Source organism: Ascaphus truei, chromosome 16, assembly GCF_040206685.1.
Source record: "Ascaphus truei isolate aAscTru1 chromosome 16, aAscTru1.hap1, whole genome shotgun sequence".
NCBI classification, from domain to species: domain Eukaryota; kingdom Metazoa; phylum Chordata; class Amphibia; order Anura; family Ascaphidae; genus Ascaphus; species Ascaphus truei.
In genome coordinates this window covers 46,732,284-46,756,323 of record NC_134498.1, presented here as the reverse complement: position 1 = coordinate 46,756,323, position 24,040 = coordinate 46,732,284, and the positions used below count along the sequence as shown (strand labels likewise).

The 24,040-nt window shown below is 43.4% G+C and overlaps 1 protein-coding gene across 1 annotated transcript in view; it reads left to right on the top strand.

The window, feature by feature from the left end:
* Positions 1-24,040, top strand: part of COL4A6 (collagen type IV alpha 6 chain) — a 153,550-nt gene that overhangs the window by 115,294 nt on the left and 14,216 nt on the right. The window contains exons 18-36 of the mRNA XM_075573449.1: positions 250-319; positions 1,639-1,740; positions 2,796-2,945; positions 4,079-4,186; positions 4,266-4,426; positions 4,955-5,134; positions 5,899-6,082; positions 11,237-11,308; positions 11,650-11,757; positions 11,846-12,067; positions 15,070-15,231; positions 18,610-18,780; positions 19,143-19,286; positions 19,973-20,098; positions 20,555-20,736; positions 21,537-21,600; positions 21,821-21,895; positions 22,252-22,359; positions 23,697-23,804. Of these exons, the coding sequence (XP_075429564.1) occupies positions 250-319; positions 1,639-1,740; positions 2,796-2,945; positions 4,079-4,186; positions 4,266-4,426; positions 4,955-5,134; positions 5,899-6,082; positions 11,237-11,308; positions 11,650-11,757; positions 11,846-12,067; positions 15,070-15,231; positions 18,610-18,780; positions 19,143-19,286; positions 19,973-20,098; positions 20,555-20,736; positions 21,537-21,600; positions 21,821-21,895; positions 22,252-22,359; positions 23,697-23,804 (2,497 nt within the window). The remainder of the gene's footprint in view (positions 1-249; positions 320-1,638; positions 1,741-2,795; positions 2,946-4,078; positions 4,187-4,265; positions 4,427-4,954; positions 5,135-5,898; positions 6,083-11,236; positions 11,309-11,649; positions 11,758-11,845; positions 12,068-15,069; positions 15,232-18,609; positions 18,781-19,142; positions 19,287-19,972; positions 20,099-20,554; positions 20,737-21,536; positions 21,601-21,820; positions 21,896-22,251; positions 22,360-23,696; positions 23,805-24,040) is intronic.

The window sequence follows — 24,040 nt, the reverse complement described above, 5'->3', positions numbered from 1 at the left end:
TCCTGAGGGGGACCATCTCCTGAGGGGGACCATCTCCTGAGGGGGGCCATCTCCTGAGGGGGACCATCTCCTGAGGAGGACCATCTCCTGAGGGGGGCCATCTCCTGAGGGGGACCCCTCTGATTCCAGTTATGTAATAAAAAATCATTTCACATTTTTGCGGGATTGCTTCTTTAAATAGTATCTCTTCCACCTGGAAGCACTGGACTGACAACTTGTAAAAAGAGGATTTTTTTGTTGTTGTTGCAGGGTCAACAAGGAGATTTCGGTCTCCCAGGTCTCTCAGTTTACGTGGATACTGGAAGCTCCGTAGTTTCAGGTACTTTTTTTTTTTAAACTCATGTAACACTTCTAGGCCCACATTTGGTAAGCAGTGTTACGTCAAAAGACTATGGTTGCCAGGTGTCCGTTAGTGAACCGGACTGTCCTGTATTTGGACACTCTGTCCAGTAAAAAGTTAGAGGTAATACTTGCCATGTGTGTGTCCGGTATTACCTCTTTGGACATAGTGGCCTGACTGGCTTGGGGGGCTGTGGGATTTCCCCAAGCAAGGAGAGAGCATGGCTATTGCTAGGGGGCTGGGCAGATGCCTCCATCCTGATTGGCTGCATTACCCAGCAGCAGCCAATCAGGAGGAGGTTTCAGGAGTCTGAGGGTGGGGCCAGGGAGAGGAGGAAACAGCACGGAGTGGAGAGAGGTGTGTGTGCATTTTGAGCCTGTGTGTATGTGTGTGTCTCGAGCGTGTGTGTGTCTCCAGTGCATCGCACCTTTCACCATTGTGTCCAATATTTTTGAAGAAGCCACCCGGCAACCCTACATAAGACACCATCGAGCACCAGAAGACACCACGTGCTCCATTCCAGTGAATGGAATATAAGGTGTCTTCTGGATCTAGAAGGTATCTAATGGCACAGACTGCTTTATACCATACAGGATACTTGGATACTTGTTTCATATTAAAAGATGTTTGGTGTTTGTTGTTTAATTGAAGCCCTTCAGCACTGTAGGGGTTAGGCCTAAAAGCCTAAATTTCAACAAAACAAATGTACAATACACATTTTTGAATGTTATTTTACAGGCTACTTAGGGCTCATACGTACCTAAATGAAGAAAGATGGCAGCAAACAGTCCAAAGATGATCCGGGCATATAAATTCTGTTATATTTCCTTCTCACATAAACAGGACGTTCTTGTTGTTGTTGTTTTTTTAACGTTCTATACTCTAAAAAGCTGTTAAAAAAAAAAAACCCTGAAAGACCACACAGAAGGGAGACAGTGTGTTACAGTGTGTTACAGTGTGTTACAGTGTGTTACAGTGTGTTCAGAGGAACAAGGCTAATATGGCAACTCGTCATGTTGTTAATTAATTTAAAAAAAGTATATAGGCCACACACGCTGTTTAGTATGTGTGATTACAGCAATTACAGTGGCAGACAAATGCACAAAGATGATGGCAAATCCAATGTGAATTGTGCATTTGCCAATGTATTCTTTCTTAGCAATGAATAGTAGCTGTGTGGCTGTAAAGATGCAGATGTCTGTATTGGAAAAAAAATGACATTTCCTTTGACATTGTTATCATGGGGAATTCTGCTTTGTTTTTAAAGTGCTGTTCTCTGTTTGCATTGGGTCCACCAGGAGATCAAGGACCCCCTGGGTTTCCAGGGATTCCAGGAGATGAGGGAGGCAGCGGCCCACCTGGTCCCCCGGGACCACCTGGTTTCCCCGCGTTTATTAGAGGTAGGAGACCTTAATCCTTCACCGGCTTCCCCTCCAGCTTGGATCCATGCTTCATGTCACTACAACATCAGTGTCAGTCGGGGAGCACCCAAAGAAAGCAGGCACTTTGCAATGTGAAGCAAAACGGTGTCAAAGTAGACAAGTGGCATAAAAAGTAGTGTAACCGTGGTCACAAAATCCCGAACGTGGCGGGGCTGTATAGGCAGCACGTATGCTGGGAAAATGGGAAGGGGGAAACGCTTTGTAAAATAAATTCCCTTCGTTTTTTTGTTGTTGTACGTTAGTAAGTAAAAAAGAGGCGGCTTCCTGGGCGTGAAAACAAAGTGGTACTGTGTACTACCTGCCACCATCACACTTAAACCACTGGACTAAACATTTGCAATAGTTTAGTGCTTCCCAACTCCGGTCCTCAAGGAAAAGTAACAATCCAGGTTTTCCGTCAAAATGACTGAGCCACCTGTGCTACTGTGAGGTTAGCCTTAAAACCTGGACTGTTACGGGTCCGTGAGGATTGGAGTTGGGAAGCACTGCAAATAGCTTCAGTAGAGTAGCTCAATTGGTGGACCTCCAGGTCACTTTGCCTGGTCCCCAGACAAAGCGCTGGACAAGCGCTGCTCCTCCCTCTTCCCCTTTACAGCACAGAACTAAATTGAAGGGAGGGGACAGCCATGTAGGTGCTTAAATTTCTGGTCTTTATAAATTTAGGTTGCTGGGGAACCATTGTGAAAAATAACTGGGTAGACTTGGCCAAGATCATCTTCTCTATAGACAATATGCTTTCTGCATAACCAAAATATATTACTGGGACATCCCTTTGTATATGCTATTTAAGTATACCAATAGGCATAGTGCTAGTTTAATAAATCACAGGCGTATATGGTCTTGCACATGTGCATGGCGGTTATCATGTGGGAAATGCGATTTTACACGTTATTACACATTTAATGAATAAGTTATAACAGTAGGATTTGCACTAACTCCGTTTCTTGTTATTCTCCGTGTCAGTTCTATGATTATTTTACCTTCTTTGTGGATTCATTAAATTGCTTTTCCAGGTACTCCTGGAGCTACTGGATTTCCAGGTGTTCAAGGTTTTAAAGGGGAACGAGGGACCCCAGGGCGAGCAGAATTTGGCTTACCAGGAGATCCAGGGGCAGATGGTTTTCCAGGACAGAAAGGTCTTCCAGGATTGCCTGGACCTCGAGGTATATGATACTTATTACTGGCTAACGCTTACATTTACCCCATGATTTCCATAGAGGTCGGAATTACTTTATAGTATAACAGGTAGCAGAAAAACAACTGGAGGGTTATTGTTTGTAATTTTAACTTGGCAGATAATTGTTTGATTGTTATGGTGTTACAAATATTATGAAGACTAAGAAGATTTCTGACAGCTGATGCCAACTAAAGACAATAAAGCATATTTAGCTCCAGTGTTTATACTGTAGAGCAGTGTTTTCCAAATCCAGTCCTCAAGGACCCCTAACAGTCCAGGTTTTAAGGATATCCCTGCTTGAGCACAGGTTGGTCGGTCAAAACGATTGAGCCACCTGTGCTAATGTGAGGATATTCTTGAAACCTGGACTGTCAGGGGAACTTGAAGACTGGAGTTGGGAAACACCGCAGTATAGGGCTGTGGCTTTTAGCACTACTGAATCCTTCCACTGCTTGAAAGTCATGTATTGTATTGTATGTCTTTATTTATATAGCACCATTAATGTACAGAGCGCTTCACAGCAGTAATACATGTGGTAATCAAATAAATAACAGATAATATAAATAACAGATCATGGGAATAAGTGCTTTAGACATAAAAGTAACATTAATGAAGAGGAGTCCCTGCCCCGAGGAGCTTACAGTCTAATTGGTAGGTAGGGAGAACGTACAGAGACCGTAGGAGGGAGTTCTGGTAAGTGCGTCTGCAGGGGGCCAAGCTTTGTGTATCATGTGTTCAGAATATCCACAGTGCTACTCATATGCTTCTTTAAGCAAGTGTGTCTTAAGGTGGTCTTAATGGTGGATAGAGAGGGTGCTAGTCGGGTCCTTACCACACCGATTTAGCACCTAATGGGGCTTTCACACTTAGCTCATCAAATGTAGCTCACTTGGAAAGTAAATAGTAAATGTTAGTGATCACATTCCCAAGATTAATGGGATTCTGATGATAACAAACGTTAATATTTTGGGCCGGTTCAGAGAGTGTTCATTTTTTCTTCCTTGGCCCTCAGCCGATTGGAAGCTCTCAGAAACTCAATGTGTGTGGGTCTACCATCACCGCTGTGTCTGGAACACCATAGATTTTCAATGAACAAAATCTCTTTTATTTATGCCACAGGTTCAATTTTTGGACAACAACAACAAATACAAGCGGGAAATCCTGGGACACCAGGATCACGGGGAAATCAAGGGCCACCAGGTCTAATTGGACCCAAGGGGCATAAAGGTGACCTCTTATTTTCTGACGTTCACCAGGCTTCTGAGCCTTGTGGTTGACCAGTTAGTTAATATATGGCTTTTTCTAGGTGCCAGTGGGAACTGTGATTGTGATGGTGGTGATGTTAGCAAAGGAAACCCTGGACCTCCAGGACTCCCAGGTCAACCTGGCAGTAATGGGTATCCCGGGCTTGAAGGACCACCTGGTGAATCAGGCAGAAAAGGTTCAGAGGGACAACCTGGTCCACCAGTAAGTTGCTTTGTGTCAGAATCGTACAACTTTCCTCTGGAGTCTTAAATGTGCAGTACACATTGACGTCACCGAGGAAGCTATTTCAAAAGCCCAGTAACTGAAACTATGAATTATGAAGGATACTTCTGAATACATTGAAGTTGTCTTCTGAAAGTGTAATATAATTTGCTATGTCAGAGACTCTCAACTAGGGTGTCCTCACACCTAGACTGTCAGAGCCCCAGACCAGGGGTGTACCGAAAATGTATCAGTCAAAATTCTGAAAGGTACACAGATACAGTATGTCACTTTGAACTTCAAAAATACATTTTAAAGTGTAAACATCCCATTCTATTTTACAGTGAAAGTGCAACAAATAAAAGTGTAACGTGATTTTTTAGCATAGTGCTTACATGGAAAGTCATGGCATAAAAGTAATAGTGAAGTCATCTGTATTTAAAAAAAAATGTTAGGTTATCCCCATGCAAACAAGATTGAGAACCTTAGATACCTGAATTCTTTCTTCACACGTTTTCTCCTTCACAGGGTTCCCCTGGACAAGCCGGCTCTCCAGGATTTAAAGGAGAGAAAGGAGAGCCTGTCTTTGCATCAGGCAGGGGTGCGCGTGGAGACCGAGGAACTCTAGGACCAAGAGGGGCCCCTGGTTTTCAGGGGAACCCAGGCAGAGATGGATTCCCGGGATTACCAGGTCGTGCAGGAGCACCTGTGAGTTTTTCTGTCCGTCTGATCATATTGGTATTAAGCCTTTTAAAGCAGCAGCCCGAGCGGCCGTTAATTTGCGCATCAATACAATCCACACAGTGATAAGTAATAAGCTAAGTTGCCGATCGATCCGTTCTCCTGTGATCGTTCGGCGATGATTTGGCTTGGGGGTTCACTAAATGGCTGCAGCAGAAGAGGACCAAAGATGCAAAGTTCTGTGGGGAAGATCATGTGAGCAGGCAGTTACTATATACAATTGGTGCACTGCTAGAAAGAGGGCAGGGCTCAAAAAGGGGTGTGCCAGAGCCTGTTTCAGAAGAGGAAGGGGATGTGACTCTGTAAATGGTTGCTATAGATACAAAAAATGCTTGTTACATTATAATACATTCAACGTTGTTTAAAAAAAATGGTACAAGTGTTTTCTCATAGTACAGAACTGATTAAAAAAAACAAAAAAAAAACATGTGCAAGATATTGCTTGGTCTGCAGTTTTAAGAGCAATCCCAATATAAGCAAATACGTTTTACAGTATATGAAACAAATTTAAATATTTAAACAACTTGTGGTACACAAGTGCATAGACATTTATTCCCTTCTTTCAACTGGAGTAACATATTTTCTGCATTATCTTGCCTAGTGGGGTTGGTTAAAAGTTCTAGATGGGCTGGTGCATTAACTTGACTACATCCCAAGAAGACTGTTGTGCCTTGATCCTCTCGGGCTTGTTTCACCCATTCCTGATGGGAATGTCTATCTTTTCCATGCAGGGTGCGGGTGGATCGGGTTTTCCTGGTGAGAAGGGCTTCCCGGGGCAGGCTGGCCAAAAGGGACGTCGAGGAGATAGTGGTCCTCCAGGTATTGGATTCCCAGGTTCTCCGGGATCTCGCGGGCTTCCTGGTGACCCAGGACAAGCTGGATTTCCAGGACAACCAGGTCTGACGGGGCCACCAGGTACACCTTAATCAAGCTTTTTATTAGTAGCCTTTCTCTTAGGAGTATACTATTTAAAAAGAAGAACATTTGATGGCAGATAAGAACCATTTGGCCCACCTAATCTTTTCCTATCTGATGTAAAACCTGAGGCCCTATTTGATAATTGGTCTTATGTGTATCCTAAGTGTTTTTTAACTCCCTTACTGTACTACCCTCCACTGCCTCGGTTGGGCAGCTATTGCACACATCTACCACCCTTTCTTTGCAGACATTTTCCCTGATCCCGGCCACGCCCCAGTTTCCGAGGATGACCTCATGTTCTAGCACTTCTCTTTCTCTAAACTACGCCACCCTCATGCACCTTGTGGAAATTCTTGCTATATCTGAAAGCTTCAACTCCCCTTCCCTCTTCCAAGCCGTACATGTATATGACAAAGTCACTTTCCATACATTACTAGATGACAACTGTATTACGATTTGTCAAAGGTTGTGTGAATGATTTCTAGATGTCTGCACACAACATCCCTCTAATTATGACGATTTCCTTATTGACTTTAATGGTTTCCTTAAATATGGAGTTTTATCTCTTTAGAATGGTGAACGTGAGCACAGGGTTGCACTGAAGTGCTATAGGACTTCACCAGATTTGTTGACCATTCTTTTTACTATCTTTAATGCTCCAGTTTTATAGAACTGTTATGGAAGATAACTATCTGACAGTGGGCTTCTCTAAGTGTGATCTATTCATGCAGGATTTTCTGTTCACCATCTCATTGCCCTAGTCCAAGGGTAGCCACCTCCATCAAGGGCTACCAACAAGTCAGGCTTTCAGGATATCCCTGCTTCCGCACAGGTGGCTCAATCAGTGGCTCAGTCGCAGACTGAGCCACTGATTGAGCCACCTGTGCTGAAGCAGGGATATCCCTAATGTATGGCCTGTTGGTAGCGCCTGAAGAGTGGAGTTGGCTACCCCTGCTCTAGTCCCTTGTAGCGTATATCTGCAACAACTTTGAATTGCATCTGCAGTGCTTAGAAAGTGCACGCAGAATTGTCTTTCTGCATTAAGCATGAATTCGTTAAACAATACAGTGTTCTTATGAAGATGTACAGAATAATTGTGGATGTAACAAATCAGGGTCATTTTGCATTTCCACGTGACTGCAAATGTCACCAAGCTGCTCTGAATATGTTTTAACTGATCTGCGCTCTTGCTCCAGTTTGCAATTCATGGAGAATGTATATAGTGATTATGGGAGGAGTTACCTGGCGCTCATATCATGTGATGTATCAAGTTCTGCGTCTGGGCTGCTCGTCGTCGTTCCCCCCCCCCCCACGCCCCACCCCCATTTGTTAATGTACCACACTTACTATGTTACACAATGTCCACACCCTATACCTTTATGATTAAAGGGGATTTGCTCTGTGAGTTGGACTCGGAGGGAGAGCTTTTTCAATAACCGCCCCAAGACTGTGCAATAAGCTCCCTGCTGCTTTAAGAAATCAAGCTGCATTGCCTCCGATCAGAAAGGAATTAAAAACCTTCCTTTTTAAAAAAAATATGGCAACCAGATCCTAATACCCCAGCAGCCATCTTTCCTGCTCCCGCTTGTGCTGCCCTCCCTTTGCTGGTCTTCCTCGTCGTTCCCCTGTATGTTTTCGGTAGGTCCCGGTTGTAGGTCTGGGATGGGTGTCCCCGCTTAGCTCCTACATGGAGTTTCTTGGTGAGTAGCCCGTTAGAATGGAAGTAAAGCTGTGATCTAATATCTGTACTCCCATACTCGGAGGGGAACTGCTGGGGTTTCTCTCGCTTTAACTCGCAATGATGTGTAATTACATTTTGGTAATTACAATGAAATGAAAAATATTGCTTTCCCCTGCTTTTGCTTGTTTAATAAATTATTTTCAACTCTCTGCTTTGTGCATATTTAACATGTGAAAAACAGCCAAATATATTCACCGTGATGATGCCGCTTAACGCATTAAATGAGTAATAGTGATATATTTATAGGGGTGAAGGAAGATCTTTGATATGATAGAATAAAATACATTCATATATTCAAAAGAAAGTTATTTGTATTTTAAAAATACAATGTATCAAATGCTTATAATTTCATCCCACCACAGAGAACGTGGCTTGCTTGGTTTTATTTTATATCTCCTTTAAATGAACAAGGAGTACCCTCTAAGGGTGCCAAGTATATCTCTACTTTTATAGTATCCCTGAGCTTCCATCATGCTAAGGTTGCCCACCCCTCCTGCCCTTTAACCCACAGTAACAGGGAGCAGGACGGAACCTTCTTCCGTCGGCTGCTATTTGCAAACGAATGGTGGGTATGGGGTGTGACAATGGTTGTCAGCAGAAGGAGATAGGGTGTAGTCACCGGTATTGCAGCATGTTTTCAAGAAGGTCAGAAAGAGAATACCTACAGTACACGGTGACTCACCTTCAACCTCATTCTTAAAGCACAGTGTATCGATGGCCCTGATGAGAGCAAAGGGGTGCAAACTCAGCACGCCTCCTGCCCCCCTCCCCCCCACACACACTCACACAGTTCAGGGGTGGCCAATTCCAATCCTTAAGAGCTACCACCAGGTCAGGTTTTCAGGATATCCTTGCTTCAGCACAGGTGGCGCAATCACTGGCTCAGCCAAAGGCTGAGCCAGTGATTGCGCCACCTGTGCTGAAGCAGGGATATCTGTAAAACCTGATCTGTTGGTAGCCCTTGAGGGCTGGAGTTGGCCAGTCAATAACTGACCAACTGATTGAGCCACTTGTGCTGAAGCAGGGATATCCTGAAAATCTGACCTCTTGGTAGCCCTTGAGGACTGGCTTTGGCCGCCCCTGCATTGGATCTGTTTGCTGTTGCCATCATCATCCTGGAAGTGTGAATATATTTGTGCTGCGGAAAGCTTTCGCTCAGTCTCACGGTTCTTCTGACCTTTGTCTAACCTATCCTCCTCTGCTTGACTGGTATAGGTGACTGCTGCTGCTTGGACAATGTTGGTAATGGAGACTTAGTCACAGAGGGAGGTGAGAGGATAGAACCTAGAGGTGAACCCGGCAACGAGGTCCCCACGATCTCCTGTCGCTGGTTAGAAAACCCGTGGACTTGCATGCATGCCACGTTTGGTCTTTGTACACATCATGACAGCCACTGAGGGGAACTCATTGAGTCAGTGTTGGGCAACCTCTTATCGCTTCAGCCTGCGGAAAATGTTACACTATTACTTCTAGTGTTGTTTCTCATATATTGCTGTTATCCTCATTATTAAAGCGGCAATTCCACCAAAATAGTCCATTTATTTGTCGGACCTGAACCCTGGTACCTCTAGATAATTACCGTCCCGATAATTTTTGGTGCCGATATGTCTCATGGAGAATTCAATATGGCCGCCATAAGTTGCGTTGGTGCCGCAAGGACTGCAATGGTTGCCCACTACTGTACTAACTACTGAGCTTTATAATTTGGCTTTCATAAAACATTGATTCAGACCCATTCTGCTTGCTAAGTTCAGATATCTGTGCTAACTCTTACCCAAGCCTGTTATTTATGTTTAATGCATCCTCTCATTATGGCGGCTAAGGACAAGACAAATGATATGTGTAAAGGTAATCCCAACCGGATCCTACATTGGCTGCAACAGCCCATTGCATGCAGTTTCATAACGCATCCTTGGTTATATCTTGGGTGTTAACACATCATGCTGTGCAGATGCCAAGACTGTATGTTCTGATTGAAACAATGCTTTGCAGTCATGGACAGCTAATAGCAGGGGTGGCCAACTCCAGTCCTTAAGGGCCACCAACAGGTCAAGTGTTAAGGATATCAGTGGCCACTGATTGAGCCACCTGTGCTGAAGCAGGGATATCTGTAAACCCTGATCAGTCGGTGGCCCTTGAGAACTGGAGTTGGCCAGTCAATGATTGAGCCACCTGTGCTGAAGGAGGGATATCTTGAAAACCTGACCTGTTTGTGGCTCTTGAGAAACGGAGTTGGCCACCCCTGGCTTATAGCAACAGGTTACCGTCACAAGGTGCACTTACACTTGGCAGCAGAAGCGAAAGCATCCAGCCATCTGAGAACTGTGCTAACATTTGATTGTTTCTTTTGTTATTGAAGAAATTGACAATAAACCCGATGTGATGACAGGTGTAAAATGAAAGGTTAACCACGAGAGCCACAAACACACATGCAGCACCACCGCCTCTTTTCATTATCGCATAGGCCTCGTCCAGGGTGTGAGCGAGCGAGCGCGTGGTCAATGGTTGCGTCCATACTGCGTGAGCACGCGCACGTGAGCGTGGGGAGGCGCGATGCATGCAGAGACAACATTTTTTGTCTTTTTCGCGCTTGCCCTGGTCACGTGCGCGGTTCAGCCAATGAGGGCGAACCGCTCACGTGATGTCATGGGCACCCCCCCACACACATTTTCAACTAGCAGACTAGGAATCTCACGAGCAAAATGAGTGCCTGACGTCACGGCGCTCGAGCGCCAGCGCACTCGCTCTCACCCTGGAGGAGCCCTTAGGCAGGGCCTCGGACCTAACTAAGACAATGAGGCCGGGCAGTGACAATACAGAGTATTTGTTAGCAGATTAGTAAACTACTAATTCAAGAAAAACTGGTCCCATTTCTCAGAGTTAATATCTTAAAATAGGAAGCTCCTGGAAGATTGTTGGCATAGTATGGGATAAGATAATGATGGCACGATGACGACCATTTGTAAAAAAATATATAATATCTATAAATGGAATGAACCAAGTAGAACTGCACCTGTGTATGACAAATAATACATAATTACAGCAGGTACTGCACTAAGCTGCCTACAATACATGGATATTAACAGTGGGGACATGGCACTGAGAGCTGGTGTTTTCATGCAACCATTTTTCATCGTGATAGTATGTGCATCTTTGATTGGCGGTGTTGTTGCCTTCTCATTCACCAGAAGCTTAAGCATGAGATTTTCTCAGTGTGAAGTCATTCCACCATCTTTAGCCATGTCCATTGGTGTTCCATTGCATCACGCTCATGTGCAACATGTCAGTGGCTTAGATATAATACCATCTAATAATGCACGGAGTGTGCTCCATTGTATCTCCTGGAAGTGGGCTGGCTGAGCCAATTGTGATGTCATGCTACAGAGATTCACTGAATGTCATTCTTCCAGGAGTCACATTGCCTTGTGTAATTGCCGGAGAAACCGGACCTCCGGGAACCCGCGGACCACCGGGGTTTAATGGTAAGGAATGATCAGGCATCTGGCTGTAGTTATGCATGTGCAAAATAACTAGGTTTGATGTATTTCACATCCTTTTTATTTATCACTAATAGCGCAGAATGACTGAGGAATAAGTGAATCTATCTTGGATAAATGCAATAACCCAATAATGGGTGATGGGCTTAGTTGGGCATGGGGGCCATTGCTCTGCACACATACCTAATTATTTCATATATAATTCTATAATAACCAATATACAATGATCTAATAATAATGTAATATATATAACAATATCTCCTCTATAATATTTGGATTTTAGCTTGACCATATGTAGAACTTGAACTGACTGTTCTGTTTCTTAGGTGCCAAAGGTAACAAAGGATATTCAGGTATTCCAGGACAATCTGGGTTTGATGGCGCTAAAGGTGAACCCGGATCTCCAGGTTTTGGCGGAATCCCAGGTCAACCAGGTATGTACCCCCATCCATGCCTTGTCTACCAAGTGTTACTCCCTGAACGATTCCTCTCCTAAAACACTTGTGGGTCCTGTTGTTGCAGGATTTCCGGGGCCCCGCGGAGAGGAGGGCCCTTCAGGATTTCCAGGGTTGGATGGCACGGATGGGCGCCCTGGAAAGATGGGGTTCCCCGGGACACGTGGTGTGAAAGGAGTACGTGGTGAAGTTTTGGGGGCTGAGCCTGGAGCTCCAGGTGAACCGGGACGGCCGGGAATCCCGGGAGAAAAAGGACTTTCAGGAGATTCTGGCTTCCCAGGGCAGGGAGGTACAAAAATCCATTGTGTTTTAGATGAATCCCTGTGATCTTGTATATTTTAGGTCTTGCAACGATGTTCCATGGGCTTATAGGACATTTATCAATAACCATATGAATAATAACAATCAATAGAAAACAGGCATTTGCCAAAAAAATGCATTGGCTGTCACTGTATTTATCTGTACCCTAAAGGGGCACAGATTAATACATTATCAGTCAATGGGCAAGCAAATACATAACAATAAATAAATACAATAAAAAAAAACATTTTTTTTTTCATACATTCAATATTTGATCAAAGTAATGAAGGGGTTAACTCCACCCGCAAACCCCCCCAGCCCGCAGTCAGGCCTAGACACCCAACAAGGGCCAAATATTCCTTCACCCACCCCCGCTACCCACAATAAACCTAGCACTGGTAGTTAACCCCTTCATTGCCTTAGAGGTTAGCTGCGAAGGTAAGACGTTGCCTGTAAATGCATTTTTACTGCATGGGATTCATGCCGGGGGCCTCCGGTGTTGATATTAATGGGTATCAGCTCCAGAGACTCCCGGCATCAATCCGAGGCAGGAAAAATGTAAAAAAAAATCCAAGTCCTCTCTTGCCGCCTTATCGGCAGGTTCTCACCACCTTCACGTCAACTTTTCCTGGTGCTAGGATTTTCAGAGGAAATCGCCATTCTACAGCCTCGATTAGCCCCGATAAACTACTCGAGGCTCCTAGAATTGCACAAATGTGAATGTGAAAACCTGCTGATAAGTGGCTTATCGCGGCTCGCCTGGCGATTTTTTTTTGTAGAGAAAAAATTGCCGGAAAGTCCTTTTATCGGCCACTTATCGAGGCTTACTGAATAGCAGTAGGCCTTTTTGGCGAAAAGGCCTCGATAAGTGGCTTATCGAGGCTTATAGCGTAGGCCCCAAAATTGTGAAAGTGGAACAAATGGTATAATAGTCCCAATATCTATAAATCTCCATATACTCACTTTGTGTGTATAATGCAACACCTCTCCAATAAGTGTAAAATGACCTCACCTGGTCTTGATGTGGGGTGTGCCCCCCTGATGAAGTTACCACTGTGCCGAAACGCGTAGGGACATGTGACTTTGTTCTGTTGGACTAACTGTATGATCACACATTGACAGGGAGACACCACAGTAAAGACTCACGGCACACGTAGCTTGTGCACGGGAATTTGGGTTTTGGGTTTGGTTTTGCTTCCTATTTGAATATTTGTAATTTACAGTCTATTAGCAAAAATAATGATAATAAATACAATAATAGTGGAACTGATAGACCGATGGGATTATAGTGGAAAGCGCAGGAAAAAACTGGAGGAATCGCTAACAAAGAACAGGATCTGAAAATATCTGACGAGACAAAACAGTTGATGAAGAGACGACAAGAAATTAAGTAATCCCAAAACGCAAGAATAAGAATTGAATATGTGGAGCTGTGCAAGATGATCCGCAAACGTGTAACTGAAGATGTAAGAAAATGTAACGGTGATATGGTGAAGAAGACTACTGAAGATAACAAAAGCTTAGAGAAGACAAAGCAGCAACTTATTGTTGGGAAGAAGCAAATCATTGCACTCAAGACGGTGGATCAACAATAAAAAACCATGCACTGATCATAAAGAGAGTTGGAGACATTAAATTGTATGCTCACACAGGTCGTAATCCAGCGGAGGACAAGCGAGAAGAACCCACCAAAGATGTAACTGGCATCCTCCCAGAAGAACTGGCAAAAGCAATAAATTTCATGAAGAATGGGAAGGCTTGCAGGGAAAAGGGAATTACAACTGAAATCTTGAAAGAAGCGGGGAAGAAGTAGAAATAATCCTTGAAAAACTCTTTACATGGTGCTTGAACAACAGTAATGTTCCAGAACAATTGAGTTTTGCCATAGTTTTCCTCATCCACAATAAAGGAGACACAGAAGACCTCATGAACTACAGACCAATCAGTCTACTTCCAATCACTTACAAGATTTTTATGAAGATACTCACTAATCGGCTGTAGCAGACCCTGGACTACCTCGGTGCCTCAAGAGGAAAGTTTTCTGCCCATGCTCACGTATGGATGTGAAACTTGACCCCAAATGCGAAGATAATTCAGGATCTTCAGACAAAGCAAAGAAGTGTGGAGAGATGCATGCTGGGTATTACCCAAAGAGACAGCAAAAAGAATGAATGGGATCAAAACCAAACAAAAGTTTGTAATATCTTCATAAGGGGGAAGAAATGAAAATGGCGGTGGGGCGGACATATCGCAAGAAGAAATTACCATCGTTGGACAAAAATGGTAATCGACTGGATTCCAAAGGAAATGAAAAGACCAAGACGACGACGAAAAGTAAGATGGGAGCATGAAATCAGAAAATTTGTTGGGGCGACATAGAGAAGAGAGGATGCAACCATGTTACCCGGGAGATCAGTGGGGAGGCTTCATCCAGAAGTGGGGAGACAAGGGCTGGAGATGAGATGCACACTTGTTCACGTGTTTTGGTTTTAAAAGAAAATCTGCTTTTCAGTTTTGATTTCTATTTACGTATTTATGTAATTTACAGTCTATTTAGCAAAAAATAATGATAAATAATAATGGAACTGATAGACTGGTGGTTTAATAATAGAGAAGAATGAGACAGGAGAGGTGGTGATCTAGTAGCCAAAAAGAAAGAAAGCCGCGCACTGCCGGGAGCCAGGTGGTATAAAAGTAAAAATTCGTTATTAAATAGTAGACATCACCCAAAGGAGGTGTGCAAAATATAAATATGATACACTGATATAATATAAGACAACCTATAAGGCTGCTAGCTGTCAACACAACTGGAATTGATTGACTACTGCTGTCAAGTAAATATCCTGAGAGAGTAGATGGTGGTCTATCTCTGATCCCATAGTTACTCAAATATCCAAGAGGTAAACACCAAGAGTTCATAATGATGCCGGCAGCACACCTGTTTTGGTTGGGTTACTCATCGGTCTCCCAATCCCCTCCTCTATTTTGTAGGTTTTGATGGAAGACCCGGGCTGACAGGTGCCAAAGGTGAACAGGGTAATTCTGGTTATCCTGGTAGCCCAGGTCCCAGAGGTCCCCCTGGATTTGGAGGACCATCGGGCATTAAAGGAAAACAGGGTCCTAGGGGAGATATTGGATACCCTGGATCACCAGGTACGTAAAGCACCATTACAAAAAGAACTGGCCAGTACAGGGGGAATTCCAACACGCTCCATGAATTAACCACTTTTAGTAGCAGAGGTTTTAAACACTGCTGTATTGCAAGGCTCAACTTCAATTACACGTTTGCCCTGTTCTCATTTTATGCTTTTTACACTTCCAGATTGAATAACTGACCCCCATCATTCACCATTACTATTAAAGCTGCAGTTCAATCAATATCCGACATTTGTTTTTTTTTTAATAAATCCGTTCTGTACTATCAGAAAATACTTAGCATGTTTTAAAACAATTTTTAAAGACATTTTAATGTATTCTAATGTAGAAAGCATTTTTGTTTCTATAGCAACCATTTACAAAGTCACACCCCCTTCCCCTTCTGAGACAGGCTATGGCTCTTAAGCCCTGCCCTCTCTCTAGCAGTTCACTAATTGCATCTAGTAACTGCCTGGTCACATGATCTTCCACACAGAACTTTGCATCGTGGGTACTGTTTTGCAGCAATAACTGAATTAAATAACCCTGAGCAAAGCGATCGATTACAGAAGAACGTATCGATCTGCAGCTTAGCTAATCACTTGTCAGCGTGCAGATTGTATTGATGCACATATTGAACGGGAAAAATAAATAAAACATTTTTAAAAATCGGCAGCTTGAACTGCAGCTTTAAATACAAACATATGTCATCTAAATGTAGGGATATCTGCTGAACCGAAGGTAGTGTCACAGGCTGATTCAGCTCGTCAAACCATGGTGGGATTTGCAGCCCTTTTATAAGAACGGGACTGGTTTAAACTGTTCCGCATACTGTGATTTACTTGCTAACCTTACCTACATTGTGTTTTATCTTCCTACTGCACAGCGTGATTTTGCAATGATTTTCTAACTTGAATCACTAAATTAAAACCAATCAGATGCATGGTAAATATCCAGAGAACATTCCTTGTTGTTTTTAATATGTAACACCCAGGCTGTTTTTATTGCTGACGTCTTTCCTCCGATCATGATATGCTCTAGTGAAGAAAATGTTGCTGTATCTCCCAGCCATTGTTCCCTATTTTCCCATGTGCTTTCTTTTCAATCATTGTGTCTGTTTTTCCTTCATCATGCCTTTATTCCAATTACCACCAACTCTCCATATGTTGATGTCATTCTCTGTGGTTTGGGGTTCTTCACATAGGCTGCCAAGGTGAGAAAATGCACTGTAGCATAAAAGCAGATGGGCTAACAGTCTTGCTTTTGATGCTACGCGCATTGCATTGACCATAGGTGACACCCCTTATACATTGCACTAAATTTAAAGACCCATCGTAGTAAGCATGCTGAGATGTTATGCTAATAGGTACATTGATATTTGCACCCACAGGGGATATATAAAACGTTATTCATATATATATTAGTTGCTATGGCAGGGGCGCTTAACTCCAGTCCACATTTCCCCCTCAACAGGTCAGGTTTTAAGGATATCCCTGCCTCAGTACAGGTGGCTCAGTTGAAGGCTGCACCACTTTTGCTGAAGGGTCTTGGGGGCTGGAGTTGAGAGCCCCTGTGCTATGGGGCTTCCATGTTTGGCATTAGAAATGTGCAAACCTGCCAAGACTAGCTTCACCACTGTTTGGATCAAACTTTTGGTGCCAAAAGTTCTAGTAAACGGCCCAATTAGCTCTAACTGAGATATTTTGTTTTGTTTTTTGAAGTGGCAAAATTGCAGCACGGTAACTATTTACACCATTTTTTAAAACAAAACTTGGTTTGACTTTGGAAAGCGAAAGTAATCTAAATTATTCCAACGTGTAATTCCCGGTAGTTTTAGCATTAGGTAAATGTGGATCATGGCTACGTTTCTCACCGAACCAAAAAAGGGTGATATTCGCAAAGTTCACTAACACGACCATCTGTGCTTGTTATATGTTCTTGTATTAAAGCAGCATTCCATGCTCTGAGGCGCAGGCCCATATCTACTTAGCAGTGCTACTCCGTAAGACACCTTCCAGCGTGACTTAGTAACGATACAGTAACACAGGAGTTCTCGACTCCAGTCTTCACGTTCCCCCAACAGGTCAGGTTTTAACGATATCCCAGCTTCAGCACAGGTGGCTCAATCTGTGACTCAGTCAAAGACTGCACCACCTGTGCTGAAGCAAGGACTGACTGAGCCACCTGTGCTGAAGCTGGGATAGCCTTAAAACCAGACCTGTTAGGGGGGGGTCTTGAGGACTGGAGTTGGGAACTCGTCTCACTAAGTAAATATGGCCCTGAATGTTTTCCCACCACGCGATAACAATAATATATGAGCGATACGCAGAAGAACCTGAACGCATCTTTCCGTGCTGGAAATACGCCGCCGTACGGAAGCCCAAGATGTTTTAAACTGTAGGACGCTCATTTTTAGGGGTATCCCAAAAACATGATTTGCTGCTTTAAATCTTCATATTTTTTAGTTTGATTATATCACCCTTTTGACAATGGTTCGAACATACAATAAAACCTAATTATACAAAGAGAAACCAATTATTTTTATTGAGATGAAGACAGCGCGCATGATTTCAAGGGCTGAGCTACAGCTTCTGATGCTCTTAATATTTGAAGAGTGTAAGACATTTCCCACTCTAACCTAATCCCTGTAGGTTTGGTAAGACACACCTACCTTCCCTCGATTGGCCAGAATCCTACCAATGTACATCATAAGGGGTTTCACTGCAGTCAGTTGTGTAGTGTTGTAGGCAGTAACCATCGCCATATTAGAGAACTAATGCTTTCGCAGCTAACGCCACGCCTGCTAGGTGACTGTATGTAGCAAAACATGAGGCTTATGTGTCATATTACCAGATGTCGCCTTGCTTTCATTTGCCGTCTCTCACTGGTGGACAATCCATCAACTGAGAGCATTGAAAGCCGCTCCACAGGGGCAGAACAAGTGATTTGTGGGCCCCAGTTCAAGTAGTGCACCACCCCTCCAAGTATATGCACCGCCCCCCTCCCGGACCCTGCCCACAGAGCGGGGGCCTTACTGGCGGTGGAGGGGGCCCACCCAGGCAGCCCATGGCAGAAGTTGGGCTTGACTTTCGGTGGGGCCTAACTTCCGTGTTAAGGTCGCCGGGATGGCCCCCTCTTAGCAGGGCATTGAATGGACCCTGTCCCACTCCACAGGTAAAGCCTGGGGGGAGGGGGGAGGGAGACAGAGTGCGTGGGGACCCTGCAGAACAGCCGGAACAGAGTTCCAGCAGTCGCGTGGGAGGATAGGACCTGTGCAGGTGACCTGGCGGCAGCTGTGCCGCTGCTCCTCCACCAGGATAGGATGAGGTTACGCGTCCTGCTTTCGGTTGGGTCCCAAACATCCGCCTACTAAGTTCCTGCATGCGTTCATTTTAGGCTTTCCTGGAACGAAAGGTTTCTCCGGAAACCGAGGCCCTCCCGGCCCAGCTGGTATGAAAGGACGTCCAGGTATTCCTGGAGATGCAGGTCGTCCTGGAGAAATAGGACCTGCCGGACCGCAGGGGTCCGGTGGTCGTGATGGACTTTCAGGATTCCCAGGACTGAAAGGTAAATGTGGCAGCTATCAATGCAAGATAGCACGTGTGTTATCTGCCAAGCAGTGTTTTGGTAGCTGTGCTGATCCCAGAGAACCTCCTTCGCTTCGTGCAAACTGTGATACTTTTTGTTGCACCAAGATGAAAATACATGTCACACATTATCCCTTCCATTATCTACAGGGATTTGTATAGTATTGGATGGTGGAATACATTGGTGGCATTGTTACACTAGTATTGTACCATCAAGGCGTATTTGATAAATACTACATTGTCCCCTCTCCATTACAACTTTGAGATTGTTAGCATGATACACATATCACAAGGGATCAAATGATGACCACGCTCCTAATAATGACTTTTAATCGCTCACAGGTGGAAAGGGCTCTCCTGGCCTGGTTGGATTTCCTGGCATGCCTGGGCTGCCAAGTGCTTCAGGTGGCAGTGGATTTAAAGGAACCAGCGGCTCACCCGGAAGAGATGGAGGTCCAGGAGATTCTGGACGTCGTGGGGAGAAAGGTGAGTAAGATTAAGGTCGGCGGCAAACATGACGTGGTTAAACCAAGAAGCTGCCTGAAGATCCCAATGATGAAGGTCACCAAGGGTCGTGTTGCTTTTTGTTTAATTGTGTGCTTGTGTTTAACCCTTAGTGCCGGAGGGGCAGCGGGCCAGAGTGCCGTGGACCCTCCGTCACTCGTGATCACGTGATTTTAGCCAATGTTCAGAAAAATTGGCAAATCGCTTCAGCCAATTTTTTTGCTTAAATCATCAATCTTCTCTTCTAATTCATCAAGGGTCAAATATCAATGTTCAAGGTCACCTTACATAATGCTGTTTTTTTTTTTTGCCATTTTTTTTTTAAACACTGGCACAATTTCCACTAGGTTCCGGCAAAAGCGGCACAGTTTCACTAGTCTTTGAGCAATGTGAACTTTTGGGAACATTTCACGGAAAACACAAAATTTAGGGGAAATACCTGAACAATTTTGCGACGCACTTGTGAAGACATTCACACATTGCATACAAAACTTTCATTTATTTTTGACTCGTTCAATGCTAATATGACCCTCCACAGGGGACTTGCTATTTGTAGCCTGACTTAAACCACTTACCTCTTTGCTAAAACTAACTACAGTAAAAGGCCATGACCCAGTTCTGATTTCATGGTACCAGAACTCAGGCTTCTCTATCCCATTGTCTTCCAGGCAACGTAGGAGACCCGGGTCTACCTGGCTCCATTATCAGGATCCAAGACTTGCAAATGTTACAGTTCAAGGGAGAACGGGGAGAACCAGGAGTAGGTGGACAACCAGGGTTTCCAGGACAGAGAGGTAACCCGCTCCCATACAAGCAATACTTCCAGATTTGTAGCCAGTTAATGCTGCCCTCATTAAATTACCCCCGTGCCACAATTCCCATCACTCGGCTGTAACATTTGGTGGAAAGTGGATAATAATACAACCCAGTCGGTGTTTTGAGTTTGAACTTTCTGTAAACCCTATGCAATCAGCTTGTCATTCATTTATTTAAGTCATTTCCAACTTTGTGGTGTCTAAAGAAATGCGGCACATTCATTAACACTCCACAGTGAAAAATGATTATGGTTGTCGTATTCATTAATTATACAGAAGGTACATATAGTTTATTTTTGTGCTTTTGTTATTAAAAGCTATATTCGTAAGTGAAGCCACACCATTGCATGTTACATTTTTACATTATGCTCAAATACAAATGCTGCACCCCTCTGCACCCCTCTGATTTGGGTCATCATGTTTGTGTTTTCTTAGGGGATAAAGGATTTCCTGGCCTCCCAGGGACACCTGGGCGCCCCGGCACCTCCGGTAACCCAGGAAGAGAGAAGGGTTTTCCTGGTGACCCTGGTTTGCCTGGGTCATACGGACGGCCGGGCTTTTCTGGACCCAAAGGCGAACCTGGGATCATTGGATTTCCCGGAATGCGAGGAGAAAATGTAAATATTCATTGTACCTTTATTTCATTGCTTTGCACTTTTCCTTGAAGTGCCGTGAGTTAGTGATCTGTCACACGGGGTCAGACTTCGCAGCTGGAAACTGGCAGGATTAGGGGACATGCAAGTACTATGTTACTGTAAAGGAGTAGTGGATACATGCCATCCAGCAGAAATGGAAGGGAGAAAGTCAATTAAAAAAACAACACCAAAAGCCTTTGGATAGATGCAAGGGAACCTTTAATAATGATAAAAAAAAGAGAATTTAAATATTTTGTATGGATTTGGAATATTTGTGGAATAGGTGGGATGGAAGGTCAAAGGTCTGCCATCAAATTCTGAGTTTCTATGTGTGATCAGATAAAGTCTCTGTCTCTTCTCTTCAACCATTGGAACAATGACCATGTTCCGAAATCTCAAGAAGTAACTACAATGAAATCGGCAAGGTTGAGAGAATATTATGGTTTGTGTTGTAAGAATGTAATACAATACAAAAGTTGGGCGTACGTTTTCCATAGGACTTGTGGTTGAACCTAACTAGTTCTTGTATCCAAACTTAAGGAAACCTTCTCTTCTCTCAAACATGGGGTTTAATTATCAGTGTCCCAGCGGCTAAACTGGGGCACAATTTGAACAATAAACTTATCAAAGAAAAGGACAATGGTTTTTTATTTCTTTGTTAAATCTGGGGGTTTGCAGCCAGAAGACTTTGATAAAAACACTGCGCTATATAAAGTGACACATAGTTAGCATTGAAACTGAGCAGGAATACTAATTCATATTCACATTCTCATGATTTGTAGGGGGCCGAGGGATTTCCTGGAAGTCCTGGTTTTCCAGGCAACTCCGGACAACCTGGCCCGAAAGGTAAGAGAGAACATTTGGAATGTTTACATGTTCCAAAATATAGCCAAGAATCACATGGATACATTTTGAAGTTAAATGACCCAATTGGAAGTTTATTATTCTGGTTTACCAAACCCCTCACACCTTTCTGGAAACCTTTACAAAGACCAACTCATCATAGTCACCGAGGGATTTATCCTGGGCTGAAAGTAACCAGTCAATGTGTCTTCTGCTCTTCAAGGTGAACGAGGTTCCTCTTTGGGACAGCCCGGACGCCCAGGAATTAAAGGGGAAGTTGGTACACCTGGAATCCCAGGTACAGTGTAATAACCCCCATTTCTCTTTGCATTTTTTCATTGTTAAAGTGTCATTGTACTTTAAATTACACAATAACTTCATTTGTATTAGTCAGAAATGAGCACAACACTCAGAGGGCTGTTACTCATTCAAGTTATATTACACTGGACAATCTTACTGTTAAAAAAACAATATGCCACTGAAATGTTAGACTCTTCTTCAAAAGTCATTTTCCATGTCCCTGGGTGTGATACATGATAACAAGCTCGCTTATTATTCTGCAAATGCCTGTTGGACAGTGTCACGCATCTCTAGTGCTGATATAACCATGCTATGAGTGATAAGCCTTTTCTCTGCCATTTCTCCTCATTGCAGGTCTAAGAGGACGTGATGGTCTTCCAGGAGATAGTGGGTCAATAGGAACCCTTGGAAACCCTGGACAAAAGGGCTTACTAGGAGACTTTGGCCGGCCGGGACAACCAGGTAAGTTAAAAGGACACGTGGTACCATGTGAAGTGAGATTTCAGCAATATGGATAGCACAATAGTACATTTGTAAGTTAGAAAAGGTAGTAAAAATAAGAGAGTAGTGGTACTTTGACATACAAGGATAATATAATGATGGCACAAAGTGTCTGTATCTGGATGTTGTATAAATGCTTGTTTGCATAGAGACCTAGTAAGTTAGATGGACTTGTTAGAGTTATTGTTGCTCTCCTTACGTGAGTATTAATGCACACGCATATGTAGTGTATATGGGATCCACATTTAAATGCCGTTTGTTATTGGGTAAAATCCTTGTACAAAGATCTTAAGAAGTAAACCAAAATAACAGTAGGAAATGAAGAATAGCGAGTATTTTTGCGGTGGGTTTATGAATTTCTCCAAACTGCGGCCATCTAATATTTGAACGTAATCTGCGTATAACATCATTCTGCCCGTCATTTATAATTTATACAAAAGAGCGAAAAGTGGCGCTCAACGTAGGATGAATAATATTAATACACAAATGTGATAGAAATAAGCATGTGAATAAATCAAGTGATATCATAAAAAGTGAACAGTGCGATATTAAATATAAAAATGCTAAATATCTAGTATAATAATTACATTCAATATACAGCTCAACCCCCTTATAATGCTGTTCTTGGGGTCCAAAGAATCACATCGCGTTATAAGCTGATCGCGTTAGAAATAATGAACAATTGTATGCATTGTACAATAAAGTATTTAAGACACCAATAATCGTGTTGTAAAGTATTCATAAATATGAAAATTGGGAGCCACGCTTGCATCGCGTTATACTGTAAGCGGGTTTGCGTTGTAACGGATCGCGTTATAACGGGGTTGAGCTGTACTAAAGTGAAAAATAACAATAGGATACGCCTGTACTCAAAACCCTGAAACAGGATATGTTTCAGATATCCTCCATAATCGAGATCCATAACAGCAGGGGAGCGGGGGGCCAGTCACCAAAGGAGAGGAGAAACTGACATAGAGCAGAGTTGCAAGACAAATTTAACTGATGAGTGCAATCTCCAATTGTCAAACTTAGAAACTCAAAGAATAATAAAGGCACATCCCAAACTGTGGCAAACGTGGGTGGGTACAGCCTGTTGTAATAGCACTCGGACAAAGAGAAAAAGAAACCAGAGATGGTGCAGAGGGTTTTCTCAATAAAATGAATTTTAATTAAAAAAAAGTATTTTCGCGGTGGGTTTATGAATTTCTCCAAACTGTGGCCATTTAATATTTGAACATAATCTGCATATAATTATCATTCTGCCCGTCATTTATAATTTGTCTGACTTTTATTTTCAGGAAGTCCAGGGCTCATGGGATTTAGGGGAAACCCGGGATTTCCAGGATCTCCAGGATCACCGGGATCTAGCGGATTCCCAGGATCACCGGGTGTTGGAGGGCTTAAAGGTATGGATATACTTTATCGCTAAATGCTGAGTAACTTGTAGTATTATGTGGGCTGCAGGGCGGCTTTGCGGTAAACTGTTTGTCCAAAACTAGTTTGTTTTTTTTGTTTTTACTGGCGGCAACTATTTTTCGGTACAGGATTCCACCATATTTCTTTGTTTTTGTACCAAAAATTTTGCAATCACCGTCCCGTAGAGCAGGGGGGCTCAACTGCAGTCCTCGAGACCCCCAAGCAG